The sequence below is a fragment of the Motacilla alba genome, chromosome 7 (genome assembly GCF_015832195.1).
Source record: "Motacilla alba alba isolate MOTALB_02 chromosome 7, Motacilla_alba_V1.0_pri, whole genome shotgun sequence".
NCBI lineage: Eukaryota > Metazoa > Chordata > Aves > Passeriformes > Motacillidae > Motacilla > Motacilla alba.
The window spans coordinates 24,702,742-24,715,245 of record NC_052022.1 but is presented as its reverse complement, the minus strand read 5'-3'; the positions used below and the strand labels follow the sequence as shown (position 1 = coordinate 24,715,245).

The following is a 12,504-nucleotide window of genomic DNA, read 5'->3' as shown; positions in this document are numbered from 1 at the left end:
CACATACACAGTTCCCCCTTCTTCCAAGGAGATTTCTTGCAAAACAGGTGATTGCCTTTCTACCCAAGGCTAGACTGTAGCTGGGAAAGTAAACAGTAGATACCTGACCTTAGTCCTTCAGAAGTCAATACTACTTGTGTATTTAGTTATCTTCTTATCTGCATTCAAAGAAGAAATTCAGAGAAAAAAGGCAAATATTAAACAGAGAAGAAATGTCTGAATTTTATGCATTTTGTAGATTGTATCTACCTTGCTAACTTAAATAAAATGTGGACATAGTTACTCACCTCTTACCATTTAATCACTGGCTTTTCTAAGTACCTTTGTTAAGTGATACCCCCCTCCCCTTTTTGTTTCCGTTCCATTTGTTATCTCTATAAAAAGATTAGTTAATAACACTTTTTTTAAAAAGTAAAACAAAAGAAAAAATAAAACTCCAACCTAGAAATGCAAGGCACATAATTTTTTGAGCAAGGTCAGCTCTGCCATTGCATGCATCTCTCACATTTTATTACTAAAACACAGCTGGAATATCTTGTAACTGCATATTTAATTGGAAACTGGGGGAGGAAACAGTGTTATTATATTACAAAAATTATACCTTTATATTTTTTGTGTTATTCTTTGTGATATTTCACTGTAGGCTAAAATGAGTTAAAACTTAGTTCTGGTATAAACACGCAAAGAAGATCATTAATTTAAGACCATTGCGCTGCAGACATACGCATTTTCCATTTTGGTTCCCAATATGTTTGAATATTTTGGATTAACAGGTTCTATAGTAAAGTATGTTGCCACGTATTCTTTAAATCAGGTGCAATGTTTTGCATAACCAAAAGTAATCTTGGCTCAAAGCTTTAAAATACAAGTGTAACAATAGTCCCAGAATAGTCCTGTTAAGTGAGGAATTCGTTGCAATTTGACAGTGATGTATATTGCTACTATAGGAGAATATCCTTTTCCTGCCAGAGGTGGAAATGACTCTCCATTATGTTTTGTGTTTTTATAAAGTGTGTGTGTGTATCTGCTCGGTGTGTTTCCAAGGCTTGCCTGTGCCTGGAAGGCAGTCTAAGCAGGGTGTGGGTTCTGCTGAATCTTGCCTGCTGTGCCAGTTCTCCAGATCAGTCTGTGATGGAGCCGTGTGCCAGCAGCGCTGTGAGTGCTCTGTGAGCAGTGATGCCGTGCAGGGGACGCAGGCGTGTGGCCACAGCAGGGACCGATGGTGTCTGTACCGCCTGCGAAGCCGTGGCAGCGCGGCAGTCCTGCCATTTACCTGCATCTTTGTAATCCTTCAGCAACTCCATCACTGTTGCCAGTATTTGCTAGCAAAGGGGAAATAAATACGTAAGGTAGATGTGGTTGGACTGGACGTGCTGGCCTTGTTGATCGGTGGCATTGAACAGTTTAAATAGTTGGCAGTTGCAGTCGGGCATTTTTGCCATCTGTCGCCTGTGTCTCTGTGCAGTGAAAAGGGTTGTTTGCTTATTGGTACAGGCTGATGGACAGCACGTGCTTCCTCCTGGATAGAAGCAGTATTGTTTTCATGTACAGGGGGAGGAGAGACCTGTGTATGTGTCTAAGTGCTGTTCTCGGGTGACTTTGATGGGCTGGGGACTGTTTTCTTGGGCCATTAGGAGAGAAACAGAATATATGGTTGTCAGTTTTGGGGAGTTACTAAATTATTTTATTAAGGAATCAAAATACATAGTTCTTCATCCTTTTCCCTTGAAACACTGTTTGCCTCATCAGCAGTGATGCAGCAGTGGCCTGAGGTTAGTTTATTACTGCTCAAAATAGCTTAAAATCTTTTAACTACTATATGCTTTCAGAAGTTTTGAATTCTTGCTTTCTTTTCCTCGCTGTGTTTTCCAGTTAGTAAATTCAGACCTCTTTTTGTAATTTTTTGCTCATTGAAACAAGTTCTTTTTTGATAATTGTAATTCTGTTTTGGGGTTTTTTAGTTTAAACTGATTATGTTAAACTCTAATAAAGTATAAGGAATCCAAATCTCTGGACCCACATTAAATTGAGTAGGAAATAAAGAAGTTGCTACATAATAAATAGTAAGTCCTTAAAATCTTCTTTGGTTTACATATTTATCTATTTTCCAAAGCATTTTAGGTAATGATGGATTATAATCTTTGAGGTCACCAAAGATATTTTAGCTCTGTTGGCACAGGTTTTTGAGAGGCCACAGCTGCTTTTTACTTGCCCTGGTGTTGCTGCCTGTGCACTGTGGTGGGCAGGTGCTCCTGGTGCTTTGCACTGGTGTACAGTGAAATGGGCTGGAAAATTGTGCTGGTGGGGTTAATGAGCAGCTTTTCAAAACCATGAATTACAGTTTCTCCAAATACATGATAAAATGAGTCTTTTGCTTTTGCTGATTTCATGATGAACAGGTGCATAGCATCACTTTTAGAAACTGACAAGTCATTCACAGAATCACTGAGTAAGCTCAGTTGGAAGGGACCCACAAGAGTCATTGAGTCCAGCTTCTGGCCCTGCATGGAACATCCCCAGAGTCACCCCATGTGCCCGAGAGCGTTGTCTAAGCGCTTCTTGAGCTCTGTCAGGCTTGGTGCTGTGAAGCCTCATTTTTTAGTAGTAACAATTTATTTCTACACATTGAAATGGTTAATGGTAAGAAATAGGAAGAGTAAAAGATTCTTGTTACCATGGCATGGTTTGTTTTTCATAGAATGCTAATCTGATTTAACCTTTCTAAGCTATAGGACAGCATTGCTATTGTGAATAAAAAGCTGTAGTTCCCTGTAGACTCATAAACGCAATGTTCCTGGGTAATTCAGTGTCCACATAAGGTTTCAGGCTCACGTTATTTCTGCTTGTATCACCTTACTGCTTCATTTTATTGAAAAGAATTATGTTTCAAGGCAGCATACTGGTCTGTCCAGCTGATGTTTTTTTCTGGTCCGCAGGATGGTCACAGATGTGAAGGACCAAAAGCTACTAAGAGTGCAATAAGTAACAAGGGAATGTTCTTCAATATTCATGTTCATATTACATGAATATTAGTAATTTATTGGGAAGCCAAAACTTAAACTCTCTGGATTTCAGAATAGCTGAATCTTGACTTTTACAAGAAAAGCAGCCATCTAAACACATGGTAAAGAAACTATGAATTGCATCCACAGAAGAAAGCAATAGAGAACTAAATGTTTATAGTATGCTGAATGTTGTGATGGGGATGTGGTACTTTGGCTGTGGAGAAAATATTAATTCTTCTTTTATAAGGATACTGAATATTTTGGAAGGGATTTGTGTGGTTTTTAATAGACTTGTTTGCGCTAGAAATTTTAAAGTAATTATGGTTTTAGATATTAATTACAATGAAGATCCACAGTTAAAGATTTTGAAAGTCTGAAAATTGCATATGTCATTTTCAAAACAATGGTTGCTTTTTAGCTGCGTTTTTCAAATGCAATTTCAACAGAAATATCTATAATCTCCAGAATTTATTGCTTATTGCTAGTCTTAAAAAGACACAGTGTTCTTTAGCATCAGCTAATAGATTTATGCTACCTGAATTTTTAATGCATTTCTAATTGTAATAAAAATCTATTATGTAGAAGAGCAAAAGAATATTTATTCACCTTGTGTCTTAAAATACTTAAAACAAGGAGAATTACAACTTGGATTTAGGAAAGACAAAGTGAGTGTTCAAACCTCTTACTGCAAATGGATTGAACAGTTTAAAATCTTTCAAACTAATGCATGTAGTATGGAATCCTAGTTATAGGATTTGTTTCCCTTCTTTCTGTGTGCTCTTAAATTCGGGTACTTCTTGGCATGCTGTTTGTGTTTTATGTTAATCAACCAAAAATCTGTTGGCTGTACTCCTTTGTATACTCTTATTGAATATGTGTTGTCCCAAGCTATGTCTGTAAATATATAATATGCTAAAGTATTTGGTACCATAAGGGTATTTACAGTACAGGAGAATAGAGAAATGTCTATACAAAATATATACCTCCAGTATCTTCCTTTGGAGTCAATGGCAGTTGTGTCTCTAAATATAGGAACACTTTTTGTCTTATAAAGTAATAGTTTTCATCATCGCTGGGAAATAGTTGGACATTTATAGGTGAGCAAATCAGCATTTCAGTTCATTTTTTAAAGCATGGTAGCCTCAAAGCCACTGAAACCTGACTGAAGTTTGTGTTAACTGGAATTGTATGTTGTGTGCCCCTAGGAGGAGCAGGCTGCTAAACTGAAAGCTGAGAAGATTAGGGTTGCATTAGAGAAGATTAAAGAAGCACAAGTGAAAAAGGTGAGTTAGTTTTATCCATTTATAAGACTTTTTTTTTTTTTCACCTGGAAAATGCAGGCAAACTTCATTTGCATCTATTATCCTTAAGTTGTCCTTTATAAAATAAGAACACTGTATGTTCTGATCTTTAGTGGTAATGTGCTTTCCCATCTAGACTGGACCTAATCAGGAGAAGCCTAGGATATGGAATAACATGATGTTTTTCTTAAGGAATAGCTTGTATTTCAGCTAGTGCTCATTGGGAAGATTTTACCATCTTCCACCCAGAATTGAAATGAAGGTCCAGCCTCCTGAGATTGTTCTTGTAACAATCTGCAGTCACATGTTTAAAATTTGTGCCTGTTTTCTTCGCAACCTTTTCTTCACAAGCCTTTTCCCATAGGCATAGCAGGATTTGCCAGTGCTAAATGGAAGAGAAGTATTCCAGACTAAAGACAGAGATTACCAAATGCAGAAAGTCTACTGCCATTACTTGATGTACTCTCAAAGAGTACAGAGTGCCTTTAAAATTTAGCATTTTTATTTTATAACAGGAGTTTTTCAGTAGCTTAAAATGCCTTTTTCATTAATTGTTTGTAGATCAAAAGCTGAAAAACTGTCTTGGCTGGAAGATGGAAAATAACAAGTCAATTGTACCAGTGCATTACAGCTAGTAGGTTTTATCTTTTCCAGCTGAACAAGATATAAAAATGGAAAAAATAATGATTGGCAAAATGAATCTGTTGTCTTTTGATTGGTTAAAAAAAGTGGCTGGATTTTTGTTTCTTGACAATGACCTCTTTAAAATGCCTATGAAAAACCATTGTGTTTTAAAAGCAATTTTTTTTCACACTACTGCTTCATATGCCCCAGAAAATTAAGGTTTAGTATTGCTATATTGTTTATATAATAACTATTTTTAGAAAATACTGTAGGAGGCAGGCAGAAAGCTTAAACTGCACATCTGAAAAATTCTGATTCTTTGTAAGCTTGTGCAGAGCTCTATATCTGTTTGTTCCACCTAGATATTGTCTAAAAGACACTTTATTATCAAGACACTTCAGCAGGAAGGATTTTTTTTCCTTCTTAACACACAACTGAAGGACTTCCTCATTGTGTTGGGAAGACCTTTATATTTACTGTCTTGTGCTGAAGGAGAATATCTTGTTGAGTGTCTGTGATACAAATATCTAGCTATCATTTATGACATCTTACATTTTCAGGGAGTGTTTTGTTTGAATTTTATGCTACTAAGGTAAGGAAACCTTAGAAGAATAAACAAGATCTTAGAAACCTTATTTTTATTTGAAATGTGGCAGATTAATCCGTCTTTTTGTTTTCTTAATTTTCTGCTTAACAGTTGGTGATAAGAGTCCATATGTCTGATGACAGCTCAAAAACAATGATGGTGGATGAAAGACAAACAGTGAGACAAGTATTAGACAATCTGATGGACAAATCACATTGTGGATACAGTTTAGACTGGTCATTAGTGGAAACGATCTCTGAATTGCAAATGGGTAAGTAATAATTATAAGCATTTCTAATTCTTATTCATTAATGCAGCAGTAGTCTACATTCTCAGAATGATTTAAATACTTGTCTTCATAATGTTCATCATCTTGTTCATTAATGTAGTAAATGCTAATTCATGTAATAAAGCTCATGATTGAACTTGTTTCAGAATGATCTGAAAATTCTACTTCATTGCATTTAAAAGGGTGAGAAAGTTGATGTAGTAGTTTCCCAAAGACTTCTTCTTTATTTTGCAATGAGGATTTTCAGCTATTTTCTACCATTACAGTCATTTTTTCTCTTTTTCTTTATGCTGTTCTCTTTTGTCTGTTTTCAGTATTCTGAAGTTCTAGCACTGGTGGTAACTTCTTCAATGGAGAGTCAAAGCTCAGAGCTTTGACGGAGAACCAAAGTTCTCAGAGGCTGTTGTTGATACATCATTTATTGAGCAACAGAGATCATAGGAAGTAGGCAGTGTCAGTTTTCAGACTTCTTCACAATACCTGTACTAGCTATGGGTATTCTGCATTTTGGAAATATTTTGTTTTGCTTCTGATCATTGCCCACTACTTTTTGATACCTTATGAGTGAGATAATCATTGGGGATGTAGAAAGAAGCTTTGTGCCAAAAAAGCTTCCTGATCCATTCCTCTGGGAATTGTGTAGATCAGAGAACACATAAATGTGATAACCTTCTTATTTGAGCTCATAAACTCTGAAACATTATCATTGGAGTCTGCAGTGTTCCTGCAGGATGGTAGGCCTTCTCAGATAAAAAAAAATTAAAACATTTCATATGTTGATGGAACTATAAACTTGAAGATAGGGGAAGTCCATGCTGAGTGACTGGGTGTAAAAAAATTAAACCAGGCATGTCTGGAAGTGGACTAAGTTCTTTTAGTCTCTTAGCATGAACTTCTTCCTCACTGTAGTAGATCTTGAACTCTATTTTCTCTGCATATATGCCTTGTCTCTTAGAAATGACTACAGATTAATTTCTATCACAAAATTAAACAGATTTCAATGTATTTGCTCACTTGTGATTGTTGCAGAAAGGATCTTTGAAGATCATGAAAATTTAGTTGAAAATCTCTTGAACTGGACAAGAGACAGTCAAAACAAATTAATGTTTGTGGAACGTATAGAGAAATATGCACTTTTCAAGAATCCACAGGTAAGCCTGAGATTTGTGCGGAATGTCTGTGTGGCTGATGGCAGTTTCTTATTTTTTTGGTAGCATTCATTTCCATACTTTCATTTTGGTACTTGTGTATGTGCTAAAATGCCAGGCAACTTTACACTTCACCATTATGTACATCCACAGTGTTGTGGGAACAAAGTCAGTCCTTAAGAGACACCCATGAGCTGAAGCAATCTGTTTGCTAATGCGTTTGTGAGTAGTTCTAATGCACATGAAGGCAGGCAGTTTCCAGGAATTTACACCCATACTTAGTGCTGCTCAATTATGTAAACATGCAAGAGAGGTGTTGACAGATACTGCTAATAGTAATGTCTCTCCACTGTGCGTTCTTGCATTGCTGGCAAGAAGGGGAAGACAAAATCTAAGAGAACAGCCACTCCATGGCCAAATGACAAGAGAAGAGAGCATGTGCCCCTTCCTGTGCAAGTTGAGACCTGCCTATATCCACCTGTGTTTCCTGCTCCCTGGCTGAGAAATCAAAGGCTCCTCTTCCTCTCAGATGGCCTCAAAGACCTCTCTTCTCTCAAATTGTAGCTACAGATCTGGGATCTGGCAGCAGTGCAGTATTGTAGGGGAGTGGAGGAAAAGAAACAGAAAAGCAGGAGGTGGCTCTTGAAAGAATATGCATTGAAAATTCACTTGATCTCTTGTCTGTAATATCACCAGATCTGTCTTAACTCTTACCCAATGAATTCCCTTTTGATTTTATACATTATTTTTATATCTGTATGGCATCTATACGCTAATTTATTGGATTTAAGCTGGGTATCAGTTTTGCATGTTTGTCCTATGCAACATCAGTTTACTTGATTTTATTTCTTTCTAATCTGAATCTTTTAATCTGAATCTTTTCAAGATCTGAAACCCAGGTCTTATGCAAGTGCTTTTCACTGAAGCAGCAAAACTCTACATTCTTTTAAAAAGTTTGTGGATTATAGGTTTACTCTCAACATAAACCAAATATTTCTCATTGTTTTAAAATACTGAACTGGCAAAACTTTGTGAATATTTGGGTTTTTTTCCAGTATTAGAGCGAGGGGGTAGGAAGATGTTTTTCATTGTCCCAGTCTTTTCTAAACTGAGTAAGAGTAAAAAACTTATCAAATAACATAGGGTGCCTGTGTATAATTAAGTGCCTTTTAAGAAGTTGACAAGTATTTTATTTGTAATTTTTTATTATTTATTTAGTATTTATTTATAATTCTTTGTGAAAATAAGTATTTCTATTCAGTAAAACTCAGACCAAAATGGAAAGAAGTACATTGCTTCTATGAGTGCTTCTTGGAACGCAGAAACAATGACAGTACATAACAGATCTCCAGGGGTTTTTTATATTTTTATTGTGGTATTTACAAGTTCATGGTATTTTTATTTCTGGATGCATTGTAACAGATAACAGTTTGTTCCTTAGAAAAGCAGAATGATGTTGTTATGAGGCTGTTAGGTAGGAGTATGGACTGATTGATATTTCTGGTAAAGGTGATTGTAAGGTACTTCAATGTATTATTAAGTAGTCTGACAGATTCAATAGTCTACAAAGTTTTGTTCTTACTGCTACAGAAAAGTAAACAAGAAACGCCATTTGGATTTGATTTCAGAATGCCTCAAGAAATATTAAACTTTATTTTGTTCCAGAACTATCTTCTGGGGAAGAAAGAAACCTCTGAGATGGCAGACAGAAATAAAGAGGTGCTACTAGAGGTAAGAATGTCAAACCAGGAAGGACATAGTAGTCATTTTGGAGCATGAAGACAAGCTGCTAAAGATTGTGGTGATTGAAATTGATGGATGGAGCAGAATGTAATTCTGGAAGACTGTGAATGGAGTGTGTTCTATTTGAGATAAATGGCTGTTTTAATGTAACACTGTTTCAAATGTGATCAGTTAAAAAAAAGTTTCTCTAGTTTAGTATCTGAAAAACCATATACACAGTGATATCAAATTGAGGTTGCCTCTAGCTATGGCTAAAACCATTAATTTCAAGTTGAGATTTGCAGAACTGTGGCATGCTTTTTTGACCTGTGGTGCTAGAGAATTTTTACTAGCACTTTCCAAATTTTCATTTCTACAAAATTCTAGAGCATGGGTCTGGAGACTGGTTTAAGTTAATATTTCAAATTTTGATAATAATTTGCTTTTTAAAAAAAATTACATTTTAAAATTTAAAAAAGCAATATATTGAATTTTAAGAAATGCATGACAGAAGACTAATTATTATCAAACACATTAACCAGTTTACAGAAATAAGGGCATAAAAATGTGGAGCAAATAAAGCATCCAGTAAATATAGCCTTCATAAGCTGAAAACTAAGTACTCTTGTGACATGGCTGAAGTGCCATGGATTCCACTTGATTTCCAGAATAATGATTATGATTTACATCATTACCTGAAGGTAAATATTTGGGGTATTTAATTTTGGGTTAAACTTAAAACAGGTTAACTTAAAAGTAGCATATGCATGTTATTAATGTATTGTTAATATGGGTTTTATTAAGTGTAAGTATGTATTCTGTGGATGAAAAAATTTTTGAAGCCACAACGTGCAGAGAATTATAATTCTGCTTAACTTTCTGTCTTCTAAGATTATTCATAAGTCTCTGTGCTGCATATTAATCTGGAGAGTATTTTAAGCATTTGCTTTTCTCTGCTAGTTCTTTATAAATAGGACATTAGCGGAAGTTGCAGTGTTGTGGGCAGTTAGTAGCAGTGAAGTACTCCTGGAATGACTTGCAGCTGTGTCTGATGGATGCACAGTTAGGTTGTGTGTGCTTATACAAATGAGACTATATAAGGTGACCTAGTGACCTTAAAGCCAGTAAAGCCATGGGGCATCTATTATTGAGAAGCAGTGGTCAGAAAATCTTTACAGTGGCTGCTAATGATTTTTCTGTCATTGTTGCACTGAGCAAATGCTGAGACACCCTATCGTGCTTGTCTGAATTACCTTACTGGTTCTGTGATTTATCTGCAGTTCATATCTCATGTGAAAAAGAGCTGTCCCTGCTATGAGTGCATTCCTTGGATAAGGAATTTCAGTCATTCAAAATAAACCACTGCATGCCCTCTGTTCTGTCTGTTTCCCAAACTGCTCTGTTTATTGGCAGGAATGCTTCTGTGGAAGTTCTGTAACTGTGCCAGAGATTGAGGGAGTTTTGTGGCTGAAAGAGGATGGTAAGAAATCTTGGAAGAAACGTTACTTCCTTCTTCGGGCCTCTGGAATCTACTATGTCCCTAAAGGGAAGGCGAAGGTATGCTACTTAAAGCAATTGCTCTGAATTGTTTATTGCTGGTAAACAGTGCACACAAGTGTTGGCTTTAAGTTCTGGCTTAGCTGTGCCTTTCCAAGTGCCACATCCCTTAATTAAAATGCTGGCTTTATCATGGAAATACTGTGTGAATTTTTTGTGGCAGCACTTGAGATGAAGGGTGTAACTCCAGTTTAAAAAGACAAGAATACAGGGGACTGCTTCTTGGGTTAGGTGTTCAGAAATACTTGAGGAAAAGCTTTTGGTGGAGCTAAGAAGCTGGTCTTTGCTGGAGCAGAATTTAGATGGAGGACCAAATTGCTCTGCAAATGTCGATCATGAAGTATCAGACCACCTCCACGATGTCTGCGTAATTGCATTATGTTTAGTTAGTTCATATAAATGGGATTTTTTTTTGGACCAATTGGTGCTACATTTGTGCTGGTATATGTAATTCCATTTCTTCAGGATCACTTACTGCTGTTGTCTGTATCAGTAATGCAAAATAAGTAGAAAGACACTACAAATACATTACAGCTTCAAGGCTGAACTACTGTGAGTCCAAGTCATCCATGAATCCATCCATCTTGACAGCATCAGATTATTCCCTCTACAGGAAGTCCACCTCCCACACATCTGGGAATGAAGAGGAAATCCCTATCAGCATGACAGCTCCCTTTAGAGCTGAATGCATGTCAGATGTTCTTTCCATAATCTTTTGCTTCATTAAAACAATCTGTATGCAAGTAGCCTGTTGAAATTCTTTGCCCTACACTCAATGCCAGACATTTTAGAATTCTACTTACAGTCACACTGGAATTTGGACACCTTGATTATTACCAAGGCGAAATATAACCAGCAGCTGATAACTTCCTGATCAACCAATCATACTTACTTTCTCCTGATAACTGCTCTAAGGAAACAGTAGTAGTCCAGTGTAAAATGTTGTCAAAAGGCAAAATGCAGACAAAACACAAAACCAGACTGAATTCGGTTAAAAATGAAGGTGTGATGAATGAGTTTATGCATAGCTGTATCCCCTTCTTGTGCTGGTAGTTTTTGAATCAGATTGAAACTAATATTTGACCTTAACTAGACCTTGTATTAGTATTGGATCTTAGCATTAGACTGATTGTGTCAATGTGTGTGTATTTTTATAAAGATACTTTGCAAATGACCATTTTTGTATTTACTAGGTCTCACGGGATCTTGTGTGCTTTCTACAGCTAGACCATGTCAGTGTTTACTATGGACAGGACTATCGGAACAAATACAAGGCACCCACAGACTATTGTTTAGTGCTAAAGGTAACAGTGCAGCAGTTGGCTGTACCTTGAATACACTTTTACTTGTTCTGAACCATCAGCTGCTTTTAATCTAATTTTCCTCTAGTTCTTGTGTACATTGTAAACAGTTAGTGAACAGTTGTTGCCTGTTCTCTGAGCTGGACATGACTTCATAAACATTTTCATATTGCCATGGATTGTTTTATTTCCAGACTTGCGAGCACCAGTCTATTTAATTGTTCATTATACTCTAAAACATACACCAAAGTCTTCTTTTCCATTTGACAACTCTATACCTTGCAACTGGTTAGGTTCAAAGAGATAATACCCCTTGAAATGCTAATTGCAGGGAGTTATCTTCTCAGTGTAGGTCCAAAGTAGTGAAGAAATTAATATTAAAGATTCAAGTCAACTCTTTATGGACCAGCCTGAGGGAAAAGGGATGTTGTAAAGGAGGCATCTTCTGAGTATAAATGACAGTTGGAAGGAACGAGTAGCAAAAACTGTTATGAAACCAGTGACCTGATCTTAAACGCATCTAATGACTTGAGTTCATGAAGTTATTTTAATTGAATCAACACATCTCCTAGTTTCTGTTGACTCCCACGTAGTGTTCAGAATGGTGTCAGTTCCTGCAAGATAGCTGGGCACCAAGCTATTTTAAAACAAGCTTTCGCACTGTGTTCAGGCAAATAACATGTCTTCATGGATTTGAAATGATGCCAGTAACAAGAGATGGTTATAGTTGCACTTTTCCCCTCCCTGCTCTGGAGCTCGTGTGGTGTTGTACATGTCAGTACCTTAGACTGTTTACTGTGCCTGGAGTGTGTGGCTGCCTGTCCACTGCCTGAAAAAGGATTTCATTTTCCAGCGGACAGGGCAACATGTCTTTGAGCCCACTGAGGAGACATGGAATATTAAATATGGGACATGATAATAATTGAGAAAGTACACAGGTAGAACTGGAAACTATTTTTCATGTTCTTATA

The 12,504-nt window shown here is 36.6% G+C and overlaps 1 protein-coding gene across 6 annotated transcripts in view; it reads left to right on the top strand.

Annotated features, from left to right (window-relative positions):
- Positions 1–12,504, top strand: part of RAPH1 (Ras association (RalGDS/AF-6) and pleckstrin homology domains 1) — an 83,147-nt gene that overhangs the window by 52,467 nt on the left and 18,176 nt on the right. For all 6 annotated transcript variants that reach the window (XM_038142956.1, XM_038142959.1, XM_038142958.1 and 3 more), the window contains 6 exons: positions 4,211–4,288; positions 5,628–5,787; positions 6,835–6,956; positions 8,619–8,684; positions 10,089–10,232; positions 11,426–11,536. In XM_038142956.1, the coding sequence (XP_037998884.1) occupies positions 4,211–4,288; positions 5,628–5,787; positions 6,835–6,956; positions 8,619–8,684; positions 10,089–10,232; positions 11,426–11,536 (681 nt within the window). The remainder of the gene's footprint in view (positions 1–4,210; positions 4,289–5,627; positions 5,788–6,834; positions 6,957–8,618; positions 8,685–10,088; positions 10,233–11,425; positions 11,537–12,504) is intronic.